Source organism: Mustela putorius, unplaced genomic scaffold (assembly GCF_011764305.1).
Source record: "Mustela putorius furo isolate JIRA1106 unplaced genomic scaffold, ASM1176430v1.1 tig00003869_pilon_pilon_pilon, whole genome shotgun sequence".
Lineage (NCBI taxonomy): Eukaryota > Metazoa > Chordata > Mammalia > Carnivora > Mustelidae > Mustela > Mustela putorius.
In genome coordinates, this window is record NW_025422021.1 from 12,149,528 (window position 1) to 12,166,508 (window position 16,981).

At 40.5% G+C, this 16,981-nt stretch overlaps 1 protein-coding gene across 1 annotated transcript in view; it reads left to right on the top strand.

The window, feature by feature from the left end:
• LOC123387982 overlaps positions 1-16,981 on the top strand; it is a 66,444-nt gene that overhangs the window by 28,492 nt on the left and 20,971 nt on the right. The window contains exons 2-3 of the mRNA XM_045066734.1: positions 9,575-9,688; positions 11,885-12,007. Of these exons, the coding sequence (XP_044922669.1) occupies positions 9,665-9,688; positions 11,885-12,007 (147 nt within the window). The 5' untranslated portion in view covers positions 9,575-9,664. The remainder of the gene's footprint in view (positions 1-9,574; positions 9,689-11,884; positions 12,008-16,981) is intronic.

Genomic DNA, 16,981 nt, shown 5'->3' on the forward strand with positions numbered 1-16,981 from the left:
GAAAGTTTACACATTTAGAATGAGAGGTAATTTAGGTCCTAGCATGAAATTTGTGACCTATAAATCCACTTAGCAATCATGTACTAGTCCAGTCGGGGTTTGGACCATAACTAAATAAGAACGAGTTACCATTTTGTATCAAATTGAGATTAGGGTGCAAGATGCTAGGTCTTGTTAAGTTCAGTGACTGGACACTGTTTTTTTTTTTTTTTTTAAGATTTTATTTATTTATTTGACAGAGATCACAAGTAGGCAGAGAGACAGGCAGAGAGAGAGGAAGGGAAGCTGGCTCCCTGCTGATCAGAGAGCTGGATGCGGGATTCGATCCCGAGACCCTGAGATCATGACCTGAGCCGAAGGCAGAGGCTTTAACCCACTGAGCCACCCAGGCACCCCTGGACACTGATTGTTAACCTTAACACCTCCCCTTGATGTTCCTAAGTAACATGGAATAAGGGAGGAGGAGTAGAGTAAGGCGTTGGTATGATTCAGTCAAGACTGATGTAATTGTTACAACTGATTCAGTCTGTGACTTAGAGAATCACCAGTTGAGAATCAGTTTCTCCTTCTGCTGCTAATTGTCACAATTTCCAGTATCAAATGCCATTGTTCATTTGATAACCTGGTGATCTCATCTGCTTGTTAAAATGATCCAGTGGACATCGATGTTTGCGGCTTTAACACATATGTATCAATCTGATTTATGGTTCAACACTTGGGCCTAATGAATCAGAAAAACCCGGATTCCCTGATACGATGCTGTCTGTAAACACTGTGTTTGGGTTGAGAGCAGGTCTGTCGCACCTTTTATAAGTCTTAGGCGGGAAAGCTGCCTGCTCGCACATGTGCGTAGTCCCTTAACTTCTCACAAGGGCTTGTTTTCTTTCTTAGTGTTTGATTCCATTCAGCCAATTTCCAGTAATTTACATTTGCTAGTCATATAGGAGTACTTTGGGCTGTTGGGGTTGGAAATCAGTGCTTAAATCAGGGTGATTTATAGTTTTTGTACAAGGCCTGTTAAATTATTAAGTGCTGAAAGGTGTTTTACTCTTTTCTTATGTATAGTTTGATTCATTAGTTCCTTATTTACCCGAGAGCAGGTGACTTAAATTTTCTTCTGTTTGGATAGTGTTCTTGATAGCGTCCTGTAAGTGTTGCTCTTTGGCCAGTAAAGAGGTAGATAACCAGTCAGGCCCTTCGGAGGGAGTGGGGATGAAGGTCTTGGGCTTAGTTTTCCTCCACGTGGAGGAGTCGTCCCTCCACAGCAACCTCAGTGTCTTAGCTGATAGAGAAAGCACTACATGAATTATTTGGGGAAGTACAGAAAAGACTAACACAAACACAGCGTCCGGATTTTGGTACTGGCTGACAAGTTTTCATGGCTGAGTGTTCTTGGTAAAAACTTGGCAATTCTTTTGAATGTTTTAGGCATTCATGGGCTTGCCAGTTTATTTTGTAGTTAGCAATTTTAAGTGTGTGTGGCAGGGGTTGGGAGAGGACAATGGAAGAAATTATTTCTTGTTATGATCAGTGTACCGGTGGGAAGAGTTTGCCCCATAAAGCAGGTGGGTCAGTGACTTTGTTTTTCATGACCATGATCCTTTTACATTAATGAACTGCTTCAGGCTTTCAGATTTTTGGCTTGGTTTTTTTTTTTTTTTTCTATGGGACTCCCCCTCCACCCCTGAAGGGTAAGCCTGTGGACGCATTGTGGAGCATTCCAGGGGGAAGCAGGCCTCCCTGGAACTGAGATTCTTTATCACACTCCCAGGGGAGTTCGTTTCAAGTTGGTGGTACTAGGAGCTGCGGCATGATATTGCCCAATCCCAGGCTCCCTTATTGCTGGGTGGGAGGGAGTGGGATTGCTGTTTAAGAAATTTTTATTATCTTTAGGAGGGAAGAATTTATTATAGGGGTTTTCTTAGAAGATCTCTTTCATGTGGGTTAAGATGTTTTGAACTCTGAATCTCCAAGCTGCTTACAGATTCTAAGTTGTTCTCAACCGGGGGTGGTACCACCACTCTCCAGGGATGTTTGGACACGTGTGTGGCTGTTCTCTGCTGTCACAGTGTCCCAGGCAAGGGCACTACTGCCATTCCACATATGGGGGCCAGAGATGCTATACATCCTGCTTTGCCCAGGGCAGTTAAGTTACTCTAAATGCCAGCTGTGTCCTCTCCAGACCCCCCGAGAAGTCTGGTTTTATTTGTAAGCCTTTGCAGTGCTGATCCAGAGTCTGGTTGTCAGGACAGGAGGGGCTCAGTGAAAATGAAGTGGAACGTGAGAGACCAGGGGGAAGGAGAAGAAGGCAGGTCGCTCGTGTTTACGTGAAAATGGGGAATTGTTAGAACAGGTGGAAACAATTTCCCACTTCTCAGATTGAGAGGCTACTCTGATGGCATGTCACATTATTCTGCAGGCTTTCGGTCATTGAAAAGGAACTTTTTTTTTTTTTGAGGATTTTATTTATATCATAGAGATCACAAGTAGGCAGAGAGGCAGGCAGAGAGAGACGAGGAAGCAGGCTCCCCACTGAGCAGAGAGCCCCATGCGGGGCTTGATCCCAGGACCCTGAGATCATGACCCGAGCTGAAGGCAGAGGCTTTAACCCACTGAGCCACCCAAGCGCCCTGAAAAGGAACTTTTTAAAAATTATGCAGCAGTTTTTAAGATCAGCTGTCTTGGAGGCTGACTGATTTCTTTAGGCTGGCTGCTCAGAAATATTCAGCTTGGTGGGGAAAGGACACTAGGGTACCTTGGGTGTACCTGTAGAACCTGCTGGTCATTTGTCATGCAAGTGGACTAGGCCTGGGACCACTGGAGGGACTGCAAGATGAGACCCGTCATTGCTAGCAGCTTTTTTTTTTTTTCTCTAAGACTGATTTATTTATTGGAGAGCGAGAGCATGTGCGTGCATGTGAGCAGGGAGAGGGGTAGAAAGAGAGGGAGAGAATCTGAAGCAGACTCCCTGCTTAGCAGAGAGCTGGTCACCGGACTTGACGTGAGGCTTGATCTGATGACCCTGAGATCGTGACCTTGAGATGGTAACCTGAGCCAGAATCAAATCAAGAGTCAGAAGCTTAACCAACTGAGCCACCCAGGTGCCCCATCTGGTAGCAACCTCTTAGTGAATCACTGACCAGCTTACTCAACTGAGCTCATTCATACTATGTGTACAGACTCAGTTTCTCGGGAATGAAGTGGAGCCCCAAGCCGTTTTCATGACCAGAGTTTGTATCCTCAGGCTTAACGTTTACCCAGAGCCACTGGTGAACTCTAAGCTTTCTTAGAGTCAACCCATTCTTTTGCTTCATATTTATGGTACTTTATTCTCCATCTCTCCAACCAGGTCCTCCACTCACAAAAGGTTCCTTGCACTTGTCCTGCAGAGGCCTGCCCCTTAGGCCCTCACCTATGCTGGGCTTTTCTCAAATTGTTCCGACCCTAAACAAAGCGCTGGTCCCTCTTCTTTGCTTATCCTGCTCATCCACAATGGCCCAGTGCGGTTTTACCCTCCATCCGGAGCCTTCTCTAATTACTCCAGCTTGTGATGGTAGTTTTTTTTCTCCTTGAGACCAGTTGATTCTTTCTGTCTGTGCTGCTTATTTGGAACCAAATCATCTATAATCTTATGGCACGGCTTCAGAGCCTGACTACCAAGGTCTGAATCCCTATTCCTCTGCTTACTAGTTAGTTGAGAGATTTGGTCAAGCCTCAGGCTCCTCATCTGTGAAATGGGGCTATTAATACTAGTCCACAGAGTTGTGGGATTATAATGAAGAAATTTTTGAAAACACTTAAAATACATGGCTAACTTATATAATAACTTCCGTCCTCAATAAATTTGTAAGCTCTGTTAAAAAAAAAAAAAGGACCATATCTTTCTTTGTTTCTTCCACAGGCCCTAGAACCATGTTTTGCTCATAGTAGGTATACATGTTTTTCTATGGCTTTAGTGAATCTGACATCATATGCTTTCGTTTTTTTTTTTAAGCTGCACTTAAGTGATGTGTGTACATGATCACTCATCAAGTGGCTTCGTGAGTTTTGCTTCAAAGTCCTTGAATTCTTGAAATGTGTCCTTAATGTTGGTTTGCTCTAATCAGACATCAGGGCTCTGAGATAATAATTTGGGGAAAAACAGTCAACTCAGTGGTTTGTAAACTGGCTTAAAGAAAAAGAAAAAAAGAACTCTGGCCTCCTGTGTGACAATCTTTTAGGAAAACCGGGCAGCTAGAATGATGTGCAGAAAGAGAGGTTTGCTGCATATGTCTTGCTTGGGTTCCATCAGTTGGTCTTGCCGCCCATCAGTCTGGTTGATACTACACAGAACAGGGTCTTCCGTACCATTCGTTACGCTTGGCTATCATGACTGCAGTGTGAAGTTTGGGAAAAAAGCAAGTGACTCTCAGTCTTTGAAGGGAAAAAGGCATTGTGGGTATGGATAAGGTGTGAGAATTGTACGGAATCTTCACCCAACTTATAAACATCAAAAGTATGTCAAGGCAATAAAAATCAAGTACAGAAAAAGTGAAGTAAGAATTACGGATGAATTAAGGAATTGCCTCTTGCATTTGCTTCTTTGAGCTCAGTGAAGGTAGGACTATTAAAATGTCATGTAATTGAACATGACACATCTTAAAAAAGGCACATGCGCTCCTCAGGTAGACCAACTGTCTGGAAGGACCAGCACATGTTAAGAGGATCTAATGGGAAAATAGGATTTGCCATAGAAATTACCTTACTCTGTTAACTTTGGACAATGTTTCATTGACTATGACTTGCCTTTCCCTTTAGAGAAAAGAATTTATGAGAGAAGAAAAGAAACTCAGCTAGAAAAGGGTAAAAGAATCAAACCTTTCACTATGACCCAATATTTTTCTTTTTCTTTTTTAAACTTTTGGGGCATTCCTTTTTCAAAGTAATTTCAAATTATTCCAGATTTTATTTTCCTTTCTGTGGATTTAAGATAGCAAACAAAGTCTTAATAAAGTATTACTGTTTGCCTTGATGGTTTTATCTATGTAATGGTTTTATCTATATAATGATACCAAGAGGCTGAATTTTATGAAGAGAAATTTTCATTATCTGATGAATATGTGTTGACTATCTGCATGTGCCTAGCACTGTGCTATGGGCTATGAAGAATACAGAAGTAGTGTACTTAATTCAGTACTGTTACCTGCACTGGAAAAATGAATGACTTCCTCCTTCCTCTAGGCATTAATGGTTTTCTTTAATATCTTAACACATTCTTAGATCAGGAAGCTTGGGATATGCTATTTATGCTAGGATTACTCTCGTTTTTCTCCATTTTGGGGCTTTAATATGTTTGGAAAACAAGTTTATTCCTGTGTCTAGTATAATTTTTCTTGAAGATTGAACCTCTTTTTTTTTTTTTTTTTAATTTCCCTGGGTTGGTTTTGATTGCAGCAAATTTTCCTAAGCCCAAGAATTATTATGTGCAATCTTAGTTGCCAGGTAGACTACTCTTCTCCAACTGAATTATATGAGCATATGGGATGAGATGGATTCCACACCAGCCAAGTTCATGAATTCAGTTAATGTGGATAGCATCTTTGGAAAATATTTTTACATTTATTCTTGAGCTTGGTGAAATCCTTTCTTTTTCTTTCTCTTTTTGTTTCTTTGGTGTAAGGGGACACAGAGCAGTGGTCATTACAGCACAGATACCAGAACTAGAACTGTTAGGTCCAAAGCTTGGCTGTGCATGTTTGCTGTTTGATCTTGGGCAAGTTACTGAACTGCTCTGTGTCTCAGGTTCTTTGTGTGTATAGTGTTCATAATAATGACATCTATCTCATAGGGTTTTTGTGGAAGTCAAATGACTTGAAGTTTTCCAGGTGCTTAGAATGGTGCATGCCATTTATGTGCCCCATGAGTATTCTTCATCTTTGTACCATCTGTTTTGATTCTTAGAAAAGGCCAGGGCTGGTGCTGGGGAAGTAGGGTGTTCATTTGTCTTAATGGTTTCTTGTCAATGCCTTCCTGGTTCTTAACAATATATACATATTAGGGTGGGGGTTGTGAAGAGGGGGAGAGAGAGGGAGAGAGAGAGAGAGGAGAGCCCCAGAGGTAGAGAGAGAATCTTAAGCAAGCTCCACTCCCAGCATGTAGCCAGATGCAAGGCTTGATCTCACAACTGTGAGATCATGACCCAAGCTGAAATCAAGAGCTGGACGCTTAACTGAGCCACCCAGGCACCCCTTACTTAACAAAAGATTTTTTATTTCAGTGTGGATTATGATGTTTTCCTCCTTGGCTCTTACTAGAGGGAAACTATTTTAAAGTTCTGAAAGTTATTCTTCGCAAAATTACCTCTAGGTTAAAACTGGATGGATTGGATATAGATGTTTAGAGAACACTTGTTGAAAAACAATTTTCATTTTGCTCTATTTAGATTTTTTATTTTCCTCCATAAACTGTTTAGCTCCAGTGTGTGAATCCCTTTCCCTGCTTTTTTGGATTTCAAATTATTAAACTGTAAGGAGTAGATAGCTTTGGTGGGGTTAGGAATAAAGGCTACTTATTTAAAGCAAAACAAAACAAATACGGGGCATACAGATCAAGTGAAATCAGGGCCACCTGCAATTGTTATCAGACCTGACCCAGAGCTTTTCACTAGTAATTTGCTTTTAAATAGCACATACTCCCTTTGTAATAAAATGAATGACAGGCTTCTGACACAAGTGGAGCATTTTGCTTGATTGCTGGGAGGCCACCCAGCAATGATGAAGCATTGGTTTGTTTTTTCTGGAGAGGTATTTCCAAACAATAGTCATTTGGGAGTTATAACAGGCGTGGAAGGGAATATTGAAAAGGTGAATTTGACAGATGAATTATCATGGATCTGTTGATAAATTGAGTAAATCCAGCTTGATATATTACTGTAGATAATTGATTTGGGAGATGAAATGTGAAAAAACACTAACGAGGAAGAGTTAATTAAAAAATTTCCCCCATCAACTTTATTTTTTTATGTGTTTTATGTAATTGGCTTTGAAGTGATGTAAAAAATGACTTCTGGGTATCAATTTTGTGTTCTTTTTATGATGTGTTTAACTTCATACTTTAGGAAAAATAAAATCTGACTTGTAATAAAAGTTGCTTAAGAATTGTATTTATTTTATAACAGGCAATAGATTGTTTTGAGAAGTTATTTTCTTCTCTCTACTCAGTTTCTAAGTTTATGTTTTTCTTTTTTTCATAGCAATATGAAACTTTTTGTAAGTAGACTGACCTTTAGATTGGTACAGTTTTTCAGCCAGATATTATTTGATACTAAGGGAGACAAATGTACTGAACTTACAAATGTATTACGTTGAATTACTAACAATAGACCTAATTGATAAAAATGATTTAATATATGTTGTGTTAATAGCTAAACCTCCAAAGCCCCTAATCTCCCATGGAAATATTGCTTTGTAGAACAAAATCCAATGAGAAGTTCTGGGATTCCAGAGTGAATTTGTACATTCCTTAGGGGCATTTTTGCAAGGGAGGTTGTTGTGTTTTGAAGGTAGTTGATAAGAGACCTGCACCACCAACCCCAGACCTGCACCACCAACCACCATCGTGCATTAGTCTCTACAAGGTATTTGGGTGTATGTATTCCTGTACCACTCGGTACCACCATTTAGCCACGGGAAGTTTCTGACCATTTGCAGCATACATTATAAATCAGGATGTCACTACCAGACAATCAGATTTGAACATTCCATGAACAAAGGAGCCTATATCCCCTAGGAATAGATCACTTAACTGTGTTTATGTCATGCTGTTGATATGCCTGCATTTACACAAGTCAGGATAGCACATTGTTTATTTACTTTAGGAGTAGATAATTGATTTGTCTATTTACCTAATTTTGGGTTAATTAGCCAATAACTGAAATAGGTAATTTAGCACGATTGCTTAAAATACATAGGGGAAAATAAGTGTATTCTTCCAACCCCTAGATGACTCCTCTACCACCTTGGGCTTGTGAAGGAATGATTTTGAGTCTTCTCCAAGTTGGGCTGATGTTGGCTGCTCTCTTTAAAACAATTTCCTACTTGGCACATAATACATGGGGAAGTCGCTGGTAAATATTGGGGAAACTCAGAGGATTTCCAACTCTCGAATTAGTCCTCTGGGGGACCTGGGAAAATTGCTGGATATATTGGTTGAATGAAATAAAAGTATTTAAGTTAGGTTCTCTTTCTGGTCTCACTATGGTCTCACTAGGAGATATCACTGCTACTTGGGAATGTAGTAACTTTGGGGGCCAAATTTGTACACTCTGGTTGGGTGCAGAGATTTTTCTTTTCTTTTTTTTTTTTGGCTTTAAAATTTTTTTTTGTTTGCAGAGATGAACTGAGAGATCTGGCGTCTTACAGAGTAGTTAAACAAAACGCCAAAATACTGGTCTAAATCTAAGAATAAAGAGCCATAATTGCTATATATTATTAAGTATTAAAAAGGCACTTAAAAAAATAAAGGTCAGGGAACTGAAAGAAATAAAAAAGCACAGTCAAGCAAATGAAAATTACTCACGATGTTATCAATCAGAGATAACCAGTTAACATTCCAGTCTTTTCCTACACTTTTTTCTCAACATGTAACTCTGTTCTAGGTAAAGTTATATATCCTCATCTTTGTTACATATTATAAATATTTATCTAAATCACTTAAAAGTACTACATAACCATTTTAATGAGTTCTTAATATGTCAAAATAAAGATACAAGAAAATTTTAATCCTTTCCTTATTATTGAACATCTAGAAAGTTTGCAACTTACTGTGATGTTGTGATTAAAAACTCCAGACATAAATCTTTGTCTAATTCACTGATTAGTTCCTTAGGAGGGGGGGAATATCTAAAAACAGAGGAACTAAAGGGGATGCCTGGGTGGCTTAGTCAGTTTAATTAAGCATCTGCCTTTGGCTCAGGTCATGATCCCAGGGTCTGGGATCAAGTCCCTCATCCAGCTCCTTGCTCAGCAAGGAGCCTCCTTCTCCCTTTTCCTGCTTGTGCACTCTGTCTTTCTGATAAATAAATAAATACATAAAATCTTTAAAAATAAAGGGACTAAGAATAAGCAAGATAGGGGCGCCTGGGTGGCTCAGTGGGTTAAGCCGCTGCCTTTGGTTCGGGTCATGATCTCAGGGTCCTGGGATCAAGCCCCACATCGGGCTTTCTGCTCAGCGGGTAGCCTGCTTCCCTTCCTCTCTCTCTGCCCGCCCCTCTGCCTACTTGTGATTTTAGATTAAAAAAAAAAAAAAAAAAAAAAAAAAAAAAAAAAAAATTATATGCTGTCAAATTTCTTTTTAGATTGATTACATCTAGGTACACTCTGTAGTCAGCTGTGTACAGAAATGACCTCTTCCCGCAGACCCTAAAATGGATAAAATAATAATCATTATAAAAACATTTTCCTGATTTTGTAAACAATTCACATTCCTTTGATGACTAATTCATTGCATAGTTTTTCATTTTATAAAACATTTGTATTTCTTTGGTTAAATATCTGTGTGGGTAAGTTTTTCAACTGGTTTTCTTTTGCTTGTGAAGTTGCAGAATGTGGAAGTGAGCATTTCCGCTGTGAAGATGGGCAGTGTATCTCTGCATCCTGGAGATGTGATGGGACCAAAGACTGCTTAGATGATTCGGATGAATTTGGCTGCCGTAAGTGAGGAGGGGCTGGGCTAAGCTCTTTCCAAATAACAGAAGTACTTCCTGGTGAATTCAGCTGTATCAAAGGCAAAGAACTGTGCCTTTAGTGATAGATAGATTTGGGACTGGGCTTAAGTCTTTTGAGATCTCTGTGGTTGAAGAGAACTGATGGCATTAAGCATTCCATTAGTTCCTTTTGAGGGAGGGGTTCAATTCACATCAGTTTCTCTCTTACCCATGACCTTGACCATGGCCATGACCATGACCATGACAGGAAACAAATTTGTGAGTAGTTTTCTGAAGCCTATAAGCCTGTTTCAGATTATTCACTCTGGAAATTTTGTGGACCAACTGTGATTTGTAATGCAAGGAGGAGTCTGGTTTTGTATAAAGGATGTAGTATAATTTAGGTAAATTGCACAAAAAGATCACAGAAGAGGCCAGTGTGATTTTAGGTTTAAAAAAATTATAGTTCTCATAACTGGAGGAAACGGACTGAGGGCTGCTGGAGGGGAGGGGGCTGGGAGAGATGGGGTAACAGGGTGATAGGCATTAAGGAGGGCATGTGATATAATAAGCACTGGGTGTTGTAGATGAATCACTGAACTCTACCTCTGAAACTAGTAATACATTATATGTTAATTAGTTGAATGTAAATAAAATAAAATCTAAGAAGAATGAAATTCATTGAACTTTTCAGAACCTCAAAAATTATAGTTAAAAGCATAGTAGTATTATAAACCCAAAGTTTAATGAAAAAAAATCACTTTTTTTTTTAAAAAAGATTTTATTTATTTATTTGACAGAGATCACGAGTAGGCAGAGAGGCAGGCAGAGAGAGAGAGAGGAGGAAGCAGGCTCCTGCTGAGCAGACAGTCCGATGCGGGACTCGATCCCAGGACCCCGAGATCATGACCTGAGCCGAAGGCAGCGGCTTAACCCACTGAGCCACCCAGGCGCCCTGAAAAAATCACTTTTACATGTATTTCTTAATTTAGTTCTCTTAATATTCCGGGGTAGGTTTCAGATTAGGAAACAAAGGTATAGTGAAGTTAATTCATCCATTGAAGGCTTCTTTCCTGCACAAATCCCAGCCCTTAATATCTGTTGCTTTCTCAGCTTGCTGTATGTGATTAGTTGTAGTCCTGTAATTTCTTTCATTCTGATTTTGTGAAAGACAAGGGTTATCATCCAACACTCAAGAAATCAGGTGAAAAATTTATTAGTTTTGAATTGTTGGTCATCTAGTGGACAACGGAACAAACTCTGGTGTGTCGTTTGGATCATGATGCATTTGAAAATGAGAGAAGGATGAGGAATAGGTCTGTACAGTACTTCTCAAACTTCCATGCACAAATTGAGTGCCTGGGGATCTTGTTAAAGTGCAAGTTTTGCATCCATGTTTGGAGTGGGACCCGAGAGTCTGCATTTCTACAAGCTCCCACGTGATGCTAGTGCTGCCAGTCTGTGAATCACATTTTGAGCAAGGGAATAGCTCTATTTGTAGAGACATGGTTATGTGTTATCCATTCACTTCCTCTGGGCTTCCCAGGTTCATTTTTAGGTTAAATACTAAGAGCAGAAAAGCAAGAAATGCGTATTCTGGGATAGAGGAATAAATGAATAGGTATACAAACATTACTTTAGAAATTGTTAATGTAATAACTATGTTCCGTAATAATGACCATAACAATGGTGCCAATGACAGTAGAGATAGCAACTAACATTATACTGCACTTCCACGTTTATTATTTAACTGATTTTTTATAGCAAAGAATGAGACAAATATAGTTCCCATTTTACGGTGTGTACATGGAAGCTCAAACTGCCAAAGATCATAAGGCAAGAAAATTGTAGAAATAATAATTATTCAATTCAAAACATTTCACATAATTTAACAATAACTCATGGTTAATTTTTATTTAAATTTAATATAGTTTGTCATAGCTTTGTATGGATATGTTTTGGCTTTTTGTTTTATTCTTTGTAGTTGTGTGTTGCTTTGGATTGTCAGTTTGTTGTGAGGCCATTGCTGAGATTATTTGGCATTGAATGCAAGAGTCCACAGATTCTTGCAGGGGATTGTTTATTATATATAGCAAATAGATTAAGCTGGAGTTAACATAGATTCTTTTGAAATAAACACTGCTTGTTGGTATAGTAGGGTGACTGTTCGACATAATGAGTCCTTTTCTTAATTTTTTTTAGCTCCCCCTTCTTGCAAGTCGAACCAGTTCCTGTGTCAGGGTGAAGGTCTGTGCATCCCTAACCTCTGGGAGTGTGACGGTGACCAGGACTGTGAAGATGGCTCAGATGAACATCAGCATTGTCGTAAGTGTTTATAAGAGGGATTTTGTTTTGGCCTCCTAGACACCTAAAATCTAACCTGTTATAAAAGCAATAACAATGGGATGATTTAAAAATGCTGAGTTGGAATTTAATCGACAGAAGAACCTATGCTGCCGTCGCACTCAGGGTTAGAGGATACTGAGAGTCTGAATGTGCCGAGGAGTTATAAACGTACCCCAGCTGTTTGGAAATAGGATAGGTTCCCAATATATATATATTTTTAAAAACTTTATTTATTTATTTGACAGAGAGAGATTACAAGTAGACAGAGATTACAAGCTGAGCAGAGAGCTGGATGCGGGCCTCGATCCCAGGACCCTGAGATCATGACCTGAGCCGAAGGCAGTGGCTTAACACACTGAGCCACCCAGACGCCCAGGTTCCCAATATTAAATTAAGATTGTGTTACATTCAATAAAGAGACAAAACATTTCATGGTATCTATAGGTAGGGTCTTCCTTTGTGTGGTTGGCAGTGGGATGGATCCTTTTGCTCCTGCAGTGCACTCTCCATTGAAATCTCTCCATTCTGCCTCAGTGTTAAACTATCTTCTTGGTGATCAAGTGGAAGTGGAGCTAGTACTAGGTCTGTTGGAGGCAGTGTTGGTTATTGCTTCAGGAACTGCTGGTAGAGTCTGCATAGGATGAGCCGCAACGAGAAGGAATGGTAGCCATCGGGATGACCTGGGCAGTTGCTGCATTCCGGGGCACTGAGGAGGTTTAGGGCAGCAAACTGGGAGAAACTCTTAAATTCTGATTCCTTTGGGCTCAGACTGGAAAAGGATTTGACATGGGCGTAAATAACTTGGATGAGAGAGTCATCTTGGGGAAGCATTGTGAGAAATAAGCCATGTGTATCATTCTTTTGCTTTCTCTGTTAAGGATATTTATATAATTTAAAATTATTCTGTATCAATAGGGATGTTTTTAGATGCAAAGAATTAAAAACACTACTCCAAAAAGTTAAGCAAAAGGAGAATTTATTATCTCACACAGCAAGAAGCCTAAATCTAGTGTTGTTCCAGGGTTGATTAATTCCCAGTTTCAGTAACATCAGCCAGTTTTTCTCCCACTTTTCTGCTCTGCCTTCTTCAGTCGGCTGGCTTTCTGTGATTGCGTGAAGGCTGTGGAAGTCCTGGATTTTACATCCCTCTAATTCTAATCTGAACATCTAGAAGAGAGAATATGATATCCTTCCTCCATGTATATTTTTAAATGATACTCCCCTCCCCAACAAAAAAGAAGACCCCCAAATAAAAAAACCAAAGCCCTTTTAGAAGTCTAGGTTGGACTGAGGTGGAAATTGGAGAGAAGATAGCACTCTGTCAGGAACCACCTCAGGCTCTTGACCCCAATTGTCCTGTGAAGGAGTCCAACTCGTCATTGTGTGGTGTTTACCTTTGAGCCTACTGCACATTCTGTTACAGTACATGCACACCTCACAAAATCATGGACACTTGTTTTCACTTTGTGTTGATTTTTAAGATGTCAGCCAAGATCCTGTTGGCATTTTTATAGTAATTGCTGACAAAGATCAAAGAAGAAACATGTTTTTGATGACTGCTTCATGTGAGAACTTGTTCAGTTGTTATGTGACTAGCAGTGGAGATTCTGTCGCCTTAAGTAGGGCCTGGATAAATTTATAAAAGCTTGGAATTTAGCCCAGGCCTTTGGACTCCAGCATTGAGTGTGAACTCTTTTCAGTCAGGCCGAGGGTCTTTTGAGGAAGAGACTAGAAATCCCCAAAAAACCCATGAGTTCGACTTTGATTTAAACCTAAAATGAAAACTGTATGATTAAGCAGCCTGTTAGGGCTTGTCAGTAGTGGTCAGGGGGTCTTTAAGCAAAGGGATGGTGATATTTGGGACAAAATGTTGAAGGGGAAACTAGCAAATTATGTAGGGCAGTGGAGGTGACAAATGACAGTTCCGAGGAAGGCATGGGCAGGAGCTAATCAAGGCCAATCAGGAGCATGGCATGTCCAGATGAGGTCCGGTTGTGTGTCAGGATGTGAGGTAGAATGGCGAAAAGAGAGACCCGATCTGAAAGAGGGAGATGGGGCATGGTATCTCAGAAATACTGACCAGTGGAATCGAAATTGTCAGGCATAGTAGGGCAACGGAAAAAAAACCCTGTGTTTGTAGGAAACAATTTTCCTACCCCCTCAGTGGTCCTCCTGGGAAGAAGGGATCATCTGCAGATAGTGAGTACTCAGTGGGAACAGGATGGGGCTAGATCGTGAATGTCAGGAGAGCAGTGACTATGCTTTATTTAGATTGCATCTTTAAGACTTGTTATTTTGTCTAGCGGATAGTAGGTTCTTGATGGGTACTGAATGAATTAATGAATGATGGGTTACTTATCGTTTGGCTAGATAGGCCATTTTGGTTCCATTTTTCTCTTGCTTCCCACACAAAGTAGGAAGAAAGCTGAACTGTAGATAGTGATACTATGTAGTGGATGACCCCTTGCTAATAATAATACTTTTCAGAGGGGATACAGATTCCTAAGTTAGGACAACTTGGAATAAAGATATTTGGGAGTAGAGATGGAGAAAACTTGATGGCAGTAATTTATAAGCAATGTTACATACCACTTTAAATGACTATGGATTTCCTGAGATAAATCTTGCATTTTTTTTTTAAAGATTTTATTTATTTATTTGACAGAGAGAGAGATCACAGTAGACAGAGACACAGGCAGAGAGGCAGGCAGAGAGAGAGAGAGGGAAGCAGGCTCCCTGCTGAGCAGAGAGCTGGATGCGGGCCTCGATCCCAGGACCCTGAGATCATGACCTGAGCTGAAGGCAGCGGCTTAACCCACTGAGCCACCCAGGTGCCCCAAATCTTGCATTTTTTAAAAGAAGATTTTGTATTTATTTGGGAGAGAGAATGAGAATGACTGTGGGAAGGGGTAGAGGGAGAAGGGCTTGATTCCAGGACCCTAGGATCGTGACCTAGCTGAAGGCACATGCTTAACTGACTGAGCCACCCAGGTGCCCCTAATTCTTGCATTTAAATTTTTTTTTTTTTTTAATTTGACAGACAGATCACAAGCAGGCAGAGAGGCAGGCAGAGAGAGAGGTAGAAGCAGGCTCCCCGCTGAGCAGGGAGCTCGATGTGGGGCTCCATCCCAGGATGCTGGGGTCATGACCTGAGCCGAAGGCAGAGGCTGTAACCCACAGAGCCACCCAGGCGCCCCGTAATTTTTGCATTTTTAATGATAGAAAATTCTTCATTAGACATCCATTAGCTACAAAATATGCCACTGCTGTATTCACTAAGGTCACTAGAGAACTCCTGATTATCAAGCAGAGTGTATACTTTTTCCTTTTTCATCATTGGATGAACTTTTCTGTTGCATTTAACTCTGGCAATCACTCTCTCCTTCTTGACACTAGTACCTTGACTGTCGTGACTCCTCACTCTCCAGTTCTTTCCTGAACTGCTTTGATCTGCTACCAAATCTGTGAGTATGGCTGTTACTTAGAGCTGTGCACTTAGCAGCTCTTCTTACTCTCCACTTTTCCAGGATAATTTCAACCAATCTTACGATTTCAGTGACTCTGGATAGGCTGATGTTACCCAAATCTATGCTAATGACCTAGATTTCTTGCCCTCACTTCAGTCTTGCATATTCTTGTATAGCTACCTGTTGGAGATCCTCAGGATTCTTCAAGTTCAAGTGTCCAAAGGAGTTAATCATCTTCTCCCCTGGCCTGGTTTTTCCTTCTATATTTTCTGGTCTACGTGAATTATCTTTTCATAGAAATTAACTTCAGAAAATACAACATCAGCCTCAAACTATTAGAAGTAGGCAGATCTAAGCCATTTTCCTTGTTAATCTGGAATATTATAAAACATATTTCATAATGAAGGCATCTTATTGGAGGAAATATAAAGATGGCTGTCAGTGACATTAAAGATGTAATCAGTTAGCATGGAAAGGATATCCTAATCCCTTAGGCACCTGAGCTAGAAATTTGGAATTATTCTTCATTCTTTTACCCATATTTAGTCACCAACTCTGGCCTAACATCTCTAAAAGTTCACCTCTTTCCTATTTTTATCATTACTGCCAGCAATCTTTTTTTTTTTTTTTTTTAAAGATTTTATTTTTTTGACAGAGAGAGAGAGAGGAAACACAAGTAGAGAGAGGGAACGCTCAGCGGGGAGGCTGGTGCAGAGCTCCATCCCAGGACCCTGGGATCATGACCTGAGCCAAAGGCAGACGCTTAATGACTGAGCCACCCTGGTGCCCCATTGTCAGTTATCTCTTATCTGGGCGACTTCAACAGCCTATGCATTGGCCTCCCTGCCTCTAACCCTGTGCCTTCTCGGGTTCTCCCTGACAATGATGCTAGAAAGATTTGACTAAATCCCTAAAACATTTTTGTGTGTATCACCTCAAGAAGAAACCTCCAACTCCCTAACTTGGTTTATGGTGGCTTCTAAGCTACAGCTGGTGCTTACTTTTCCATGTCTATCACTTGGCCTTTCATGCCTTGAAATTTCCATGTGGGGTCACGTCAGTGCTCGTAGTTCCCATGGGCATGTCATGCAGTGTCCCTCTTTGAGCTCTGTGCATGCTGCCTGAATGCTTGTTGCTGGAGAGTCCTTTCCCCCTTTTGACCTAGCTAACCTAGCCGCCTCTCCTGTAGGACCCAGGTACGGTGTTACCTCTTAAAGACACTGTCCCTCTTCATGCTCTTATCTCAGAGTGAATTAGGCGCTCCTCCCTGATCCTTCTATAATTAATTCCTTGGATGCCTGTACTTCACTTTCATCATTGTTTTCTCATTAAGTCTTTGAAGTGTTTTCTAGAAAATAATGAGCTCCTTGAGGGTAGGGACTGTGCCTCATTCACCATTGTATTCCCATTGTAGGTATACTTTGTGGTGTGTAATAGGCCCTCAGTAGATGTTTATGTAACGAGTAAGTGACTCCTAGCCTCAGAC